Consider the following 18,004-nt stretch of genomic DNA (forward strand, 5'->3'; position numbering starts at 1 on the left):
GATGAGGAAACTCCTTTTACCAATTCGCCTCAGCATAATTATCTGAAATTTAACAAACAGCCATAAGGCACAGGCTATGAGACTGACTCTCTATCCCCTGGGCCATGCTGCCTTTCAAGGAATGATATAACCAAGACATAAAGACGAAGAAAAAATTCAGAGGCAAATTTCTTTTAGGCCTTGGATTCTTTGAAATGGGTCCATTTATAGAGCTTCTCTAACCAAAATGTATATATTTATAGCTAGAATACAAATGAACAGATTGAGAAATTTAATAAATCATGAGTCCTATATAAGGACCTACCAGAAAGACCATGTTAAAATTTAATCTTAATTGGGTATAATGATGCACACCTGTAGTATCTACAACTTTAAACTCCCTGCTATTGGGGAGACTGAGCCTGGCAGATCTCTTGAGACAAGATTTGCAAGCTTCAGTCTAACTGTCCATACTAGGTTTAGTATTAATATGGTGAGCATCTTGGAGTAGGTAGGTGGAGCCACCATACCAAGGTCAGAGACAAAGCAGGTCAAATCTTCCGGGATCAGAGTGTTATCAAACTGGTAAGTACTATCAGTGTGAGTAGTATCTAAACTTCCAAATTGATTTTTAAACAAAAAAAAATAAGACTTGATCTTTTAAATTTAAATCTTAGCTCTAATGGAGCTCCATAGCATGAATTGACCTCAGAATTTGTTACCCTATTAAAATTGAGATGTCCAGGAACCTAGCTTATAGTCAGATTTCCCAGCTAACTATATAATGGCTTTTTAGCTGAGCCAGGACTTAACCATACAGAACTAAAGAATTTACTTATTGTATTTATAAGAAGTAAAAGAATGGTAAAAATACTCACAAGAGGAAGAAAGAGGGAAAATTCTATTTGCCTCTATTTAATCCCATGATAATGCACCCTATGGCCATACCTCCCACTATGACCTTTACATATACACATAAGACCCAGCTCTCTCTTCTGTTCCCCTTTCTAATAAACTGTATTCAATACAAAAATACTGATCTCAAAACCTTTACTGCATCTCTGGTTGAATACCATAGAAATAGTCTCAAGTGAAGCATGTTTTCAACTTAAGATTTCACTTGGCAGAAGTTGAAATAAAAGAAGAAGGAAAAGATTCTTAAGTGCTTTCTTGTACATGCTAGGTTACACCTCCATAGGGCAATTTATGTATTATCTTGTGGAACTCCACTCCATCTGACAAGTGTCACAAAATGAAATTCCATGTACCCAAGCAAAACTTGACAAAGAAACACTTCTTCCATCTCAACAACCCCTAGAAAGGAGTTGTTTAAAGGAGTCTTTAAAAGAAAGGGAGGGTCTTCTTCCCTCACACTTCATGAGAGCAGAAACTGAATAATATCTACTAAGCCCAAAGTGGTTCTGAATCTTTCTTCATCTACATATTTATTTAGATTGGATGACTCTGAGTTGCTGCATATTTATATTACATTACTGCATTCAGAGAACTCAGATGAGTGAACCTCTTCTTCTCCTTCTTCCTATTTTCAAGTACTCCTTCTCCACACAACCTCTTGATCCTAAGCTCGAAGTCCAAAAGAAGACATGGGAGAGATCTGAAGGGGACATATGATAAGGTTTAGAAGATTTAGTCAACAGAGAAGGAATGGGTTTATGGTCCATGTGCAAACTCCCTTTGGCCAAAGAGAACAATTAGTCTGATGGTTACTGCAATAGTTACTTGAAGATGACAACTTGTAAAGTTAGCAACATCATGTGGAAGGTGATAGAGTTGCTTACAGGAAAATTATGATATTATATAAGGATCTAAAGTGACTGAAAGAGGTATGGACATTTTCTAAGTGTTTCCAGTCCACTAAACACATTTTGAAAGAGGTTTTTTTTTTTTTGATTGACTGCATAGGCTCTGAAAAAGATTTGTTATGATGCATATGCAAACTTCTGTTGCATAAATTTGACCAGACAGTTCAAGCCAAGCCTCATTGCTGTACTCTCTGGATCCAAAGTCTGAACTCCTAATCCTTCAGTAGACAGTTTAGCCAAAGGGCCTGGTAAAATAGACAATGCAACACTAACTCAAGATTAGATTGGTTGATCTAGAAAGGTGCTTTTTAAAAAAATTATAATAAAAATGGAATGATAATAATTTGTAATGAAAAGCAATTTTCTAGCATCTTCCATATGATGTTGCTATCTTCCCAAGTTGTCATCTTGAACATTGCAGTAGTTTGCAATATATGCATTGATCAATCAGTGCTTTCTATTTCTGATAGTTAAATCTACTTTTGAATTCAAAATGAGATCAGAAAGTTGCTTAATAAATATTTAACTTTCTCAGTTGAAAATGAAGAGATTTGACTAAACATTATGCAATAAATACTTAATTTTGAAGTATCTATTATGTACTAGACACAATTAGGTACTGAAAATATAGTTGTGAAAATTAAATAATTCCAATACTTAAGGAGCTTTCATCATCACGGAAATAAGAAGTACATATATGATGATATACAGAATAAATAAAAAGCAGTTAAATATAAGATAATTAGGGAGATGGGGGGATGAAGAAAAACTATGTGAAGAAAGTTAGGAAGTCTGCAAAATAAAGGTTAATAGAAAGGCATATGAGCAAACCAAAGCATAGGAACAGAGATAAATGAAAGAATTTTAAATGTGAAAGAAGACTACTAGATTGTAGGGTGTGAAAGAAGAGATGGAAAAGATAGGTTGAAATGACAGACTAGAGTTTACATTTTATCCTAGAGGCAATTGGAAACAATTAGAGTTTATTAAGTCAAGAACTGTGTTTTTAAAAAATCATTTTGGCATTTATATGGAGTGTGAAAAGTTGAGGCAAGGAAACCAATAAATAGACAGTCACAATAGTCTAGAGGAGAGGTGATAAAGGCCTGAACTAAAGTGGTGGTTATTTGAGTAAAGAAAAGAGAATATGTATGAGAGATATTGTGACAAAAGAAACATGATTTGATAACAGATTTTGTGTGAGATGAGTGTGAAGGAAGAGCTGAGAATGACACTGATGTTGTGAGTCTGATAAGGAAATTCATAGCACCCTTGACAGTAATTTTTAAAAAAGCAGGATTTCAAGGGAAAGATAAAGAATTCCATTTTGGATATGCTGTTTATGGTGCCTATGGGACATCTAGTTCATGATATCCAAATGCAGTTGGTGATATGAGATTCAAGCTCCCGAGAGAATGAGATTGGACATGCAGATCTAGGAATCATCTGAACAGAAGTGATAATTAAACCTCTTGGAATTGTTGGGGTCACTGAAAGAGAGTTTACATAGAAAAGGGGCTGGGGTTATACAAAAAGTGACATTTATTGGTGGGCATTCATTAGTGAAGGGGTGTGATATGGATCATGAGTCAGCAAAAAGTCTTAATAAGGATGGAGGAATCAGATGGGTACAAGGAAAGAATAAGACTATGAAAACCCAGAGAAGAAGGAATATCCTGGAGGAGAAAGTGGGCAACAATGTCATGGATACAATCTCTGAACTTCTCTGAGTTTCAATTTCCTCATCTATAAAATGATTATATTAAGGCTTACATTAATTGTCTTGCAGAGTTGGGGTTTTTTATTTTTTTAGGTTTTTTTTGTAAAGTAATGAGGTTAAGTGACTTGCCCAAGGCCACACAGCTAGGTAATTATTAAGTGTCTGAGGTCGGATTTGAACCCAGGTACCCCTGATTCCAGGGCTGGTGCTTTATCCACTGAGCCACCTAGCTGCCCCCAGAGTTGTTTTAAGGCACATGCTTTGCAAACTACATTAGAAAATATGGATATGAGCTATTGGCAAGGAACAGGTAACTCTTGGGATTTGGTCAACAGAAAATAATAGAAAAATAGAATCTTAAGACTATGATAGAAAGAGAATAAGTTTTTGTTTCTCAACAGGTCACTGGAGCTCTTATTTGCCAGCGGCCAAAACAACAAGCTTCTGTATGGTGAACCTCCTAAATCCCCACGAGCTAATCGCAAGTTCTCCTCTCCACCACCTCTGTCTATTACCAAGTCATCTTCACCAAGTAGAAGAAGAAAGCTTTCCTTAAACATCCCCATCATTACTGGAGGAAAGGCCTTGGATCTGGCTGCTTTAAGTTGCTCTTCAAATGGCTACGCAAGCATGTATTCTTGTATGTCACCTTTTAGTAAGACCACACTGGACATCAGTAAATCGTATGTATCCAGTAACTTTCCTAATAAGATACCTGATGAGGGTGAAGGCACAGCTGAAAAAATAGAAGACTCAAGCCCCAACAAACAAAGTAAGTTGATTTTTGTAAAGCAGCTAGGTTGCTCTCTCTCATCCAGGTTGGAAATGCAGAGTTATTCAAAGATTCAGTCCCACTACTGTTTGACCTGTCTATTTCCTACCTGGGCTAGTTAACCCATCCTTGAGAATCTGGTGGGACTATCACATTAATTCTGAACATAGTGTAGACACCTGATTAACATAGCCAAACACAGTTCAGAAAGGATTATAGTTAATACCATCATACCCAATTGTAATTTGATACTCTTACACAGAGGGTTTCATAACTTGAATAATAAACAAAGCCATTACCTGAGCAGAGACCAAGAGCAGATAAAGCTGTGGACTACAGAAGAAATGTATAAGATTCATCTTAATAGCAGAATCTAGGAGAGTACAGTAGGTCACTTTAACTTGACCAAAAGATTGAGTTGGTTCAATTTACAATAACCAGGCCACATAGGAAAGATTGATATTAGGAAGAATCCTGCCATTTTCAGGACAGTCTTCATGAGTCAAAGTTGACCTTAGAATTGCCAAATCTTTTGGTCCCAATTCAATTTTCCCCCTCATTCTTGTAGACTTACTCAGTATGTCATTTTGCCTCAAAAAAACTATAAATTTCAACCACAATGGACTTCCCAAGCAGAATCATAAAGCCGACAAACAAAAAACAATTTGTGGGTGAAGAAGAAAGATGTAGGTGAGAGATGTGGGTGAAGCAAAGAGCATGTATTATGTAAAGAATCAGGGGGAAGCCACCAACAGCAGTGGCACTGAGATCCATGAGTGACGAGAGAAAGCGAATGAATCATAGTACAGAGCTTTGCGGAGGCCAGAAGGCAGATCTACACCCACAGGGTTGAGATTATACAACATGACTAAATAAGGATTTGAAGGAAATTGACCACAAATAGGTATCCTCTGGGAAATGGAGATCCAAACACATCACTATCCATCTGCAGTGTGCCCTGTTTTTTTCCCACTATGGCTAAATGGGTACATGATTTTAAATCAAAGTAAAAATAAGTTTTCCATATATATCACCAGAGTTCACTATCACAGATTTGCTTAAGTACTGGGAGACTCCGGAAGCTAACTTAGAAGTCATTTAATGACATCTTAGTTCTATGCTCTATCTCAGAATTCTCTTCTGCCCAATCATATGACTTATTGTTCAAATTTGAAGATCACTCACCAGTTCAACAAAGAAAAACTGGTACTTTATTATTTTACACACATGCCTCTTCCCAAATAGTCATATCATAAAACATATCACCAAGAATAATTATTAGATAAATATGCACATTAGTAGATAAATAAATGAATACATATGCATATATATATATATATATATATATTTCTTTTCTAGGGAGGTTATAGGTGTTTCCTCTGTTTCTAATATCTGGGACTATGATTCTAAGACGGACAGAAATCTTGAACCAAGTTATCGGTTATCTGCTTTCTGTGATATTTCTCTTAAGATAATGTCATTTGGCAAAATCTTCTAGATCATCCTTGTAAATTAAAAAAATCAAATCAAAAGAAAAAAAAGAAAAATCATTAGAAGTGAGATAGGAAAGAGGCAGCAAGGCAGTGACCCCTGAGTCAGGAGGCTCTGAGTTCAAATTCGACTTCAGACACTTAATAATTACCTAGTTGTTTGACCTTGGGCAAGCCACTTAACCCCATTGCCTTGCAAAAAAAAAAGAGAAAGAAATTAGATAGGAAGGGAGACATATGGGATTAGAGTCACCATGAAAAAATAATTTAACTTAATTCAACAAATACTTATTAAGTTTTTGCTATATATCAGACATTACACTGAATTCCACAGATAGAAGAACAAAAATGGACAATATTCCCTATTTTCAAGAAGCTAACATTCTATTGAGGAATAAATTAGATTATTAAGTGTAATCCATTTGTCTATGGACTCAAATATCTAAAGATATATATAGAGAGATATGTAGATATATATCTATATTTTTATAGGTCTAACAAAAGTCAAGCAGTAGAGTTTTTTTTTAAATTAAAATATGAATCTTCTTGCTCTTAGCTTTACTTTATGGATAATCTTTCATTCATTCATTCAGTATCCTATTAATGTAAAAAACTTGTGTTTGCTGCAAGTAGACTTAGTCTGCTGATTTAAGAATGCAAATGCCTATAATGAAAAAAAAAATTGGGGGACCAAATTTAACTTTCCCTTGAAAAAAATTATGTATAAAGATTTAGGAAATTCTAATAACTTTTTATGATAGCATTCAATTTGGCATAAATCTACTGTGTGCAAGGAACTATTCTAGATACTGGTGAATACAAAAACACAAACTAAATAATTCCTGCCGTTAGGGAGAAGTATTCTCCTAGGAGCAATACTGCTTATACCAGACAAGTATGGGCATAAGTGAGACATGATGAGAAGTCAATGAAAGGACCAGACAAGGTATTTTAGAAATATTTTAAAGGATACATTTTCAACTACGGTAACTTGGAAGGGCTACACATAGGAGGCAGCATCTGAGCTAAGAACACCTTGAAAGAAGGTAAGGATGCTGAAATATTGAGATGAGGAACAAGTGAATTCCAAGCATGGAACAAAATCATACTATGCAATTGCACAGAAGCAAGCAATGGTCTGTTGAATTCAGGAAATATGTAGTGGTCTAGCTCTGACAAGAAGACTGGGAATGTTTTGATAGCAATGCATACCCAGATTCTCGACATTGACTCCAAAACATATCTTCCATAGGGACAAATCACAATAGAATTTTAATAACAATAAAAACTCCAAGTGCATTGTTTGCACACATTGGCAAGGTTCTTACCTGCATCTGCCTGTATTCTTTTCTAGTACCATACCAATTTGTTTCTTGTTTTTCAGGAAAGACTGTTTCTACCTCATGGAATAGATAGATAGATAGATAGATAGATAGATAGATAGATAGATGAAAGCTAGGAGAGAGAGAGAGATGCTAGATGGATGAGTGGATGGATGATAGAGAAGTGAGCATTTATGAAGTATTCACTATTTGCAAGACATTGTGCTAAATTATGAGGAAATAAAAATAATCAAGGAAGTTAGCTAGTCCCTACCCTCAAGATTACATTCTATTAAGGGAAGAAAACACATGAAAGAGCTAGTATGAAGAAGGAAGGTAAGGCAGTTGGAAAAGAGAAAAAAGGAAATCAAGAGAGTGGATAAAAAAGAAAAAGACTAAATAAAGCCAGAGAAATTATGAATTACCCAATTCAAACATTTTTCAGTCCAATAATGAATCAATGGGTCATTTGATCTAGATATCTAAGTTTTGCCTAGTCATTTCATTTAGAAGGAATTCATGTCTTATAGATAAATATTGATTTTATATTTTAAAAAAGAGAAAGGGCTTTCAGGATATTTTACTCAGGAGAACTAGGGATTTAAATTTATCACTATTTTGAAACAACCATACCTTACTAATACTAACAAATAGAATCAACCCCAAAATCGGTGGCACCAAATCAGGGTGCCTAGATTAAGTAGTTCCTATAAAGAATTTTGAAGAAATAGTAAACATAATTATAATTTGTTAAAACAGGTATGAAAAGTAGCCTGCAAATTAATTATTTAAGTTATTTTAAAAATTATTTTGGCAAGTAAGAATTTTGTTTTAATTCTTGATACACCTCTTCCAGCTACATATTCTCAGGGTACTGACATTAGGCCTCTTCTAATACTTCTAAACTTATTTCATTAGACCAAAGATTCTCAAACTTTGTGGTCCATAACAACTTCAGAATTTTAGTAATCTTTTCACTGTGCCCCCAGACCAAATGAAATACGTTAACAGTTTTGTTCATTAGGTTGAAAATGTTAAATAACCAGAATACTCCTGTGAGTTCTCCGAATATAAGTCATTTGGGAACTGAAACATCAGACCATTCTTAATTCCTTCTATTTTGAGATCCCAAATCATGAATAGCATCCATGAACACAAGCTCAAAACCATGATATTTTGTCAGAGAGCAGGCAGAGTTAAGAGGAAAACTCACCCCAGGCCACCATATGCTATCCTTCTACTTCAATTATTCTTGGGAAGTAGGTGCTGATCTCTTTTGTTGCTACACCACTGAAGGACTACATGTGCTTTCAGCACCCTTTTTCCACATCCTAGTCAGTCAATGGACCCTAATTATGATTCTGGTAAATGAATAACAAATCTATTAGATGATTTGAAATAGGTTTTTCTTAAAAGTCAGTAACCATAGTAACAATCTACAAAATCATGTCTATTAATTATTCAGATACATGGTAAAGAATCACTAAAGGGGAGTCAAGAATTTAATCTGATAAAAAAACATAATAATAATAATTGTCATTGAAATGATTAAAGATTATATAAATTTTAAACTGTTCAAATTTCCAGGCTATAGAAATGAATTTTAATTTCTGAATAGTAGATGAAAATTAAACCATTTCATGCTTTTTCCTAGGTTCAGAAGTCTCAGTAAGAGAAGAGTCAGATAATGATCAAAATCAAAGTGATGATGCAGATACAGAAACTTCACCAACTAAGTCTCCAACTACTCCAAAATCAATCAAAAGCAAAAATACTTCAGGTATCATTCATTATAAGTAAAAAATGCAAATACATTCAAAATGGTTCAATTAAATTAATAAATGATGAGATTTTGACAACTATAGTTAGGACCATTTTATTCATTGTTTATATGTAAATGAAGGATTTGGATTGTTTTATCTCTCTCCCACCTTTCTGTTCCAAATCTATAATTATATGATCATTGATCTTTAAGATTTGACTTATGAAAGCAATTGCCATCCCATAGTGCCAAAAGCCAATATCTGGTCAGGTTACTGTGATAGTTCTTGGATTTTTATAAGTGCAAAATCACAAATCTAATGCATCCCATGATGTGATGAACATGTTTGTCCAAAATTAGAGATTACCAATGATATTAACCAGTATCATAGGATAAAAAGAACTTTCAGAAGTTGTCCTCTATCCCTTAAAAATATCACAATATTTTGTGGATCATAAAGATGCCTTGATGCCCTTAATACATTGCATGGAGTTTTTTATCCCTCAAGCTATGTACCTCTCACATTCCTTGACTCTCATAATCTGGGTACCCAGGTCTATGTCCTAAAGATCAAAGTCATTGTGTACTTTTGAAAAATACAAATAATCATTAAAGTTTGAAGGGAAAGGATAGAGGATAACTAAAAATGGTTTCAAGTTGCAATATGAATTTCCAAAATATAAAATCATTTCCAAGAGGAATGTAAAGATAGTATAAAATAGAATGTTATGAATAAATCATTTAAAATTCTTATCAAAGTTGCTGGTATTTTGGACAGAAAGAGTGAGTTGATTTACAAAGCATAGAGATGCTTATTTTCCAAGTATAATGGCAAAGGGGCTTACAGTTTTAAATATGACAGGGTTAGCCTACACCTTCCCAAAGTGAGAATTCCAGATTTAGAACTAGAAGAGATCTTAAAGATCTTATCTAGTTTAACTCCCTCACTTTATATATAAAGAAACTGAGGTCAAGAGAAGCTACCATTTGAATAAGTTCACATAACCAGTTACTGACAGAAATAAGGTTCAAAATAGTTGCTGTGTTAAAACTGCCTTCTTTCCATTAAATCATTTTGAACAATCACATCACCAGTTCTGATTGGCCCAGGACTTTTCACCCACCTCCCTCTACCACTTTTGTATAACCAGACTCTCCCATACATTAAAAGACTATAAAGTCTAAAGAAAGGAAAGATAGATAAGTGATATAAAAAGACATCTTCTTAAATATGTCTTCCTATTGCATAAGAATGACAGTCAATGATTTTACATTTCTTCTCATGCAAGAACAAAAGAGAATGAATTTATTTTATTCCCCATAAGGACTGTATTAGGAAAACTAAAAATGCCTTTCCCAATTATATGTCCTTAAGCGGAGAAAAAACACCCAGATAATGACTTGGAAATGTCTTGGAAACCCTATTATACTGTATTGACTTTTGACCAGGTCTTTGGATTGACTGGATTGACTTTAAGACCGACTCTTAAATAGTTTTCTCAAAGCTGAAGAGGAAGGAAACTACTTTGGATCCTTTTCAGTGGAAAAACAAGAACTTAGAATGTTAAAACTGGCAAGGACCTTAAAGATCATATAATCCAACCCACCATTTTGCAGATGTAAAAACTAGACCAAAGAGTTGGAAATGAAATGAATTAATGCTTTATTTTACTTTTTCTCACCACCAGAATTTTCACTATTTTCTTATAATAATGGAGTTGTGATGACTTCTTGTCGAGAACTGGATAATAACCGGAGTGCCCTCTCAGCTGCCTCAGCTTTTGCCATAGCAACTGCTGGAGCCAATGAGGGCACACCAAACAAAGAGAAATACAGGAGAATGTCATTGGCAAGTGCAGGTATGTGGGATAATTTTCGTGGTTCCCTGATAAATCAGTCTCTCCAGGATCAACTGCCCAAAGATCCCCAAACTATATGATGATCCTATGATAGAGGTTTGGTCTCTCTTTTGCATCATCTTTAAGGCTTATCAAAAGCTGAGAGTCTCAAAGGCAAAAGAGTCTCTAAGAAGAGAGGGCATAGTCAAAGGATGGTCAAGAATGAAAAGTACATTTGGAAGCAGTGCCTTAAAGGTACTAAAAGAGCTATCTGAGATTTTTTTTCCTTGTCAGGCCATTGTCTTCAACAAAAATAAGCTGAACAAAAAAGCGTCAAGCTCCCTTCCCTTCATAGACAAAACCAATATTCAGGTCTCTGGACAGTTTGCTTAATATATGGTCTGTAAACTTTCGTTAAAAATGGGGGGTAGGAGGGATCTAGATGGCACAGTGGATAGAGCACCAACCCTGGAGTCAGGAGGACCTGAGTTCAAATCCAACCTCAGACACTAAATAATGGCCTGTGTGACCTTGGGCAAGTCACTTAACCCCATTGCCTTAAATAAATAAAATTTTAAAATATTAAAAATGAGGAGTGGGGGGAGGGTGTTGGTAGAGGCTGCCATTGTCGTGTATCAAAAGCTCATGAGCCCTCCACAAAGGTTTCTATTCATAATAGGTGCTTAATAAAGCTCCACTGAGCTGATTCAAAACTAGATTTCTGAAAAAGACAGAACTACAGGAAGGCTTTCAGCAAAAGAATCCAGCTTAAACCTAAAGCTATTCCAACTCTACCTACAACGCAAGTCACATGTGGGTGATAGATATGTCTAAAGGAAGCAGTTTTCACTTTCTTTTTTTTTACCTTAATATGATTATTTATTTATTTATCCTTATTTTGTACAAATAATTTTTTATACATTACTAAAATATTCTTGTTTAACAGTAAACATAATACCCTCTTCCCCTCAAAAAATATAGACCTGCATGAGCGATAAAGGGAAAGAAAAAAATTAAAAATAAAATTAAAAATAATAATAATAGTAGGTATGGCCAGGTGGCACAGTAGATGGAGCACTGGCCCTGGAGCCAGGAGCACCCGAACCCAAATCTGGCCCCAGACACCCAACAATCACCCAGCTGTGCGGCCCCAGGCAGACCACCCAGCCCCATTTGCCCTGCAACCCTCCCCCCAAAAAAATAATAATAATAAATGTGCTTCAGTCTGTGTTCCAACACCACCAGCTCTGTCACAGGTGGATCACATTCTTTAGGATAAGTTCACCACAAAAGTTACTTCCATATTTTTCCACCGTTGACATTGCTGATGGCAACTCCCTCCATTCATACTTCTCTACAACATGAACTATATTTTATCTCTCCTTTCACTCTGTCTCTGCTGTAGTGTAGCTGAGTGGCACAGCAGACAGATCCCTGGTCCTGGGACCAAGAGGCCCCAAGCCCACATACCACCCCTTAGGCCCAGCATTCACCTGGCCCTATGGTCCCGGACAGGCCATCTACTCCCAGCCCCTTGCAAGAAGTAAAAAAGAAAATGTGTTATATCTAACCACTCTGCCCCCATGGTCCATCCTCTCCTCCATCACTCAAATCCCCCACTTCCCCCTGTCCCCCTTCTCTCCTTCTTACTCTAGATGTCTATTCCCCATTGAGTATATATGCTGTTTCCTCTCCAATCCACCTCTGATGAGAGCAAAGATTCCCTCATTTCCCCTCACCTTCCCCCTCTTCCATATCATTGCAATAGCTCATTGTAATAAAGAAAAATCTTATTATAAGAAATATCTTAGCCTATTCCTCCTCTCCTTTTTCTTTCTCCCATTACATTTCCCTTTTATCTATTGACTCCATTTTTATGTCACAGTATATCTTCAAATTCAGTTTTCTCCTGTGCTTCATCTATAAAAGCTCCTTCTGCTTGCTCTAATAAATGAGAAGGTTCATATGAGTATTATCAGTATCATTTTTCTATACAGGAACACATGTAGTTCATCATCATCATTAAGTCCCTCATATTTTGCTCTTCTCCTCTACTCTCTATGCTTCACCTGAGTCCTGTATTTGAAGATCAAACTTTCTGTTCAGCTCTGGCCATTCCAACAGGGACATTTGAAATTCCCCTGGTTCATTGAAAGTCCATCTTTTTCCCTGGAAGAGGACATTCAGTTTTGCTAGGTAGTGGATTCTCAGTTGCATTCTAAGCTCTTTTGCCTTCCAGAATATTATATCCCAAGCCCTATGAGCTATTAAAGTAGTTGCTGCTAAGTCCTGTGTGATCCTGACAGCAGCTCCATGGTATTTAAATTGTGTCCTTCTGGCTGCTTGTAATATTTTCTCTTTGTCTTGGGACTTCTGGAACTTGGTTATAATATTCCTGAGGGTTGTTTTTTGGGGATCTCTTTCTTGGGGAGATCAGTGGATTCTTTCCATTTCTATTTTGCCCTCTGCTTCTAGGATATCAGGGCAATTTTCCTGTAATAATTCTTTGAAAATTATGTCAAGGCTCTTTTCCTGGTCATGACTTTCAGGTATTCCAATAATTTTTAAATTATCTTTCCTAAATCTGTTTTCCATATCTGTTGTTTTTTTTCAATGAGATGTTTCACATTTTCTTCTAATTTTTCATTCTTTTGGTTTTGAAGTATTGGATCCTTATTTCTCATAAAATCAGCAATCTCCCTGAGTTCTATTCTTTGTGTGAAGGATTTGTTTTCCTCAGAGAGCTTTCTTATCTCTTTTTCGATCTGGCCAGTTCTGCTTTTTAAAACATTCTTCTCCTCAATAACTTTTTGAACTGTTTTATCCATTTGACCTAAGCTGGTTTTTAACATGTTATTTTCTTCAGCATTTTTTTAGATCTCCTCGACTAAGTTGCTGACTTCATTTTCATGATTTTCCTGCATCTCTCTCATTTCTTTTCCCAATTTTTCCTCTATCTCCCTCACTTGATTCTCAAAGTCTTTTTTGAGCTCTGTCATAGCCTGAGCCCAATTTCTGTTTTTCTTGGAGTATTTAGATGCAGAAGTTTTTGCTTCCTCATCTTCAGATTGAGTGTTTTGATCCTTCTTGGTATCACAGGCCAAGTATTTCTCAATGGTGTTCTCTTTTTTCTCTGCTTACTCATCTCTCCAGCCTGTACCTGGTTTTGGGGTGCTTCCTGAGCTTTTGGTTATTATTGGGACACACCCCCCACAAGTATATCAGTGTGTGAGCCTCTGTTCTCCCTCCTGGTCTGTGAATGACCATAAGCACCCCCCCCTCTGCCATGGGGCTGAGGTGGGAGGGGCCCTGCTGTTCTATGTGAGGGCCTAGACTGTGATCAGGATCTGAATGTGGTCAGAACCCCAGAGTTCTGTTCCAGGGACAGAGGACAGAGCTCAGCAATCTCTCTCCACTCCCCTCCCTAGGCTCAGCACTCATGCCCTGGGGGCTCCTGCTTACCAGCTTCTGCTTCCAATTTCTGGATCTGGGCTGTTGCGGCCACACTGCTCGCTGAGTGCCCTGAGGGATGGGCTTCACTGCTCACTCTGGCAGAGGTCCCCTGCTATTCCCCCAAATTGTGTCTGGTGCTCCCTGGTGTGTAGATCAGGAAACTGCCCTCGTTGCTGTGAGCCGTGGCTCCCAGTGCTCTGGGGCTGCCTCTGGGAGGCTGAAGTTCCTTCACTCTGGCAGGCAGCCCCTCTGGTGGGCCACCCCTCCAACCTGTGGAGCCAAGCCTTTCTGCTCTTTTCCAGGTTACCTTGAGTTGGAGAACTGCCTCACTGGATCCCTCTGTGGGTTCTGTCTCTCAAAAATGTAGTTAGAGTCCTTAGCTTATACGTTTTGTTCAAGAGCAACTGAGAGAAGGTCCTCTCCTGTCACCATCTTGGCTCTGCCCCCCCCTACACTTTCAAGAGCAAACCACAATGTGACAATCATGGCACTGCTGGTTTGATTTGGAGACCATCTCTCTACTACAGTGCAAGGAGCACTGATTTCATCACAACTACTGTCTGCACTAGCTTATATTGTGAATTGCAAGTCTTCTGTAGCTTAATAAATAGTCTTTGTGAGTTGTTGTGCCAGGAAAAAAAAATAGTAATCCTATGGTGGCAAACTTTCTTGTAGTGACTCTCTCCAAACTTAAGTCTCTTGATCCTCTGATAACAGATGTCACAGACCAAACTCAAAGCTTTGATTGTTAATAAGGATTTGTCAGAACATGCCCTCTACTGGCATGGCTTGGAGAACCAGAAGGTATCTCTTGAATTGAATGGAGATGAATCTCCATAGCAAGGTGAGGCATCAGCTTGATATTTTAGTGGAAGAAACACAGATTCAATTAATTAAAATTTATAAAATAATATTAATCTATTTTCTTTATTCTATTGTTTGGATATTTTCAATCATGTCTGACTCTTCATGACTCCATTTGCATTTTCTTGGTAAAAGTACTGGAATAATTTGCCATTTCCTTCGCCAATTCATTTTAAAGATTAGAAAACTGAGACAAAGAAAACTAAGTTACTTTTCCAGGGTCACATAACTAGTGAGTGTCTGAAGTTAAATTTGAATTCAGGTCTTCCTGACAATCCACTGTGCCACCTACCTGCCAACATTCCAGCCAAACTTTCTGATTGATCAGTGAACTGGCCAAGTATTTGTTTGAAGGAATTGTCAAGTTTTAGGATGTGTTTGGGGGTTTTTGGGGGTGGGGGCACTAGCAAGAGGAAAGTGGTTTCTATGGGAAAAATCTTCATACTACTTTTAACCCTGGAGCTGATGGAAGAAAGGAGACCTCAAGAGTTCAGATGAAAAATTTATCTTGAAGGGCAGCTAGGTGGTGCAGTGGATAAAGCACCAGCCCTGGAGTCAGGAGTACCTGGGTTCAAATCCGGTCTCAGACACTTAATAATTACCTAGCTGTGTGGACTTGGGCAAGCCACTTAACCCTGTTTGCCTTGCAAAAACCTAAAAAAATTATCTTGAGAGAAAAAGTGAAAGTACTAACTCTGTTTTAAGTGTTACAGAATAGTCTTGCTTTTCTACTGTTTCTATGCCTCAACTATTTCTCCCTCTAGATCATTTCATTTCTTCCTTCTGCCATAGTTACATAATAGGAAGGATAGGTGGAGGCTAATATGAATAGAACTAGGGAAAAAGAAGAGAAAAATATGTAGTTTATGGTCCAGAAAATAATTATCCATGTAACAAGGACAAGGGATACCAAAAGATGAAAACTTGGGCAAGTTTTGCACTGATACCTATAAGCTATTAAAAGAACCATAGCATATTTTACCTAATACATTTAATGCATTAAGGGAGATTATGGAATATTTGCATAAGATTCACACAGCATGAGAGGGTATGCCTCAAAACATCCCTATATGCCTTAACCTGCTAAAATGTATGCATATATCACTGTAATTTTGTTAGATATTTTATCATTTTAGAAAATATTCCAACTATAACTGTAGCAGAAAGAAACTGTTTATCTCGCAAGGAGGTCTATATATGGGAAAATGTTAGTTATGGATCTTTCTTAGGGTGCTTTTGGTTTCACCCAAACCTCTACTCTCTTCTACATTTAATGCTTTGATATCATTGTTGAAAATACAGGTAATAAGTTCAATTGAATTTGCAGCCAAGTTCTTTATCTCCAAATTCAGTGTTCTTCCCACAATGCCATGCTGTTGGAATTACTAAGTCAAGCTCTTTTAAGTGGTCATTGAAAAACATTTGTATTATTTCAGCATCTCAACCAATCAATACAATGTTACCTACAAACAAGAACATATAGAAAATTTCATTACTTAGAGGGAATATCTAGTCATTTGAAAAATACATCATGCATCTTTGATAGCAGTAATGGATATCTCTGGAGAACATAAATCTCCATATTTCATAGCTATATTATATCAGTGAATAGTTTTGTAGATTATGTTTTCTCCATAGTTTATGCTTACTTTGTACTATTAGAAGACTGTGGAATAGAGCTATCACTGAAGTTGTATCTATCAAAGAATATTGTATGATCAAAATGATAGATGCCTTGTTGGAGAAAAGTCACAAAAACTACTTTTTGTTTTACAAATGATGCTTTGCTTTTGTTTTGCTTTAGTCATCAAAAAACAATAAACACAGCATCATTTTGTATTCTCCACACCTCTCAGTATATTGTGTGACTATGAAAAGAAATTGTGCTGTCATCTAGGAAATCATCTAGGAAAGTCAATCCATTCCTTTCTTATATTTTCATCAAGGAAACCTTTTATTTGGGCATAGACCATGCTCATAAATATTTTAAAGAGATGAAGAGGTAGATTTTTGGTTCAATGGTTACTGATGTCTACTTGGTCACACTTTTTGGTATTCATAGGGCCTAATATTTTTCCATTGCTTGCCATTCTTCTACCTTCCCTTGTATATGGCAGATGCATAATCATATTTGTTGAATTGTGAATTCTGCAATATCTCTTTTAGCTATCTTGAAAATTGATCCATGTCATCTTCAGATTGTGCTTCATTTTTATACATTTAATGGGTTCATTCTCATTTTCTTGAATTTTATCTCACTTTATAGCATGTCATACCAGGTACATTGATGGAAAGAGTCCAAATTTGGCCATTCATTCTCATTGATAAGAGTAGATCACCATAGCAATGCTGGGTTTATTTCATGTATTAAAATATAGGAAATAAGATTTCTATCTGTTGTATTTCAAATTTTATCTATGACCTAGTTTAGTTTTCCATTAGCTGAACCCAAAGAAATGGTGATTATCAGTGTAAAATTATCCATTGCCTAGTATTCAAAGCTAACTCCTTATTTAAATAGACCAAGTTGGACTTCTTATATTTTAATGCAATATTGTCTTATTGTTAGCCTTTTTCCTAACTATATGATAATTTTTTTCTTTTACTTTGACAAGTTGATGATTCTGAAGTGTTCCCAAGTCAGTTATCTATCATTTTTGACTATTAAGATATAATTAATAGTATTTTCTTCACTATGTCCAGTACCTTCTAGCTTTCCTCCCAAAGAGAGCATATAGTCATGCAGACTCTGAATAATATATCATCTTTTGGGCTCTTTCAGAGATTAACCCTGAGATATATTTTTATTTCTTCCCCTGTGCCTGACTTCTCACTGAAATCATAAAGTATCTAGATATGTGTTGACTTGTTTTGAAGCATTCTATCAAGTTCTTGTAGGCTTTGCTCCAATCTTCATTTTCTGTGATAGCTACTGGCACATAAATTGCAATTATTTTCATAGGTCCCCTTACCTTCATGAG

At 36.3% G+C, this 18,004-nt stretch overlaps 1 protein-coding gene across 2 annotated transcripts in view; it reads left to right on the forward strand.

The window, feature by feature from the left end:
* RASGRF1 (Ras protein specific guanine nucleotide releasing factor 1) overlaps positions 1-18,004 on the forward strand; it is a 212,815-nt gene that overhangs the window by 152,212 nt on the left and 42,599 nt on the right. For both annotated transcript variants that reach the window (XM_074231921.1, XM_074231920.1), the window contains 3 exons: positions 3,924-4,294; positions 8,761-8,886; positions 10,557-10,727. In XM_074231921.1, coding sequence (XP_074088022.1) covers positions 3,924-4,294; positions 8,761-8,886; positions 10,557-10,727 — 668 coding nt within the window. The remainder of the gene's footprint in view (positions 1-3,923; positions 4,295-8,760; positions 8,887-10,556; positions 10,728-18,004) is intronic.

The sequence above is a fragment of the Macrotis lagotis genome, chromosome 4 (assembly GCF_037893015.1).
Source record: "Macrotis lagotis isolate mMagLag1 chromosome 4, bilby.v1.9.chrom.fasta, whole genome shotgun sequence".
Lineage (NCBI taxonomy): Eukaryota > Metazoa > Chordata > Mammalia > Peramelemorphia > Peramelidae > Macrotis > Macrotis lagotis.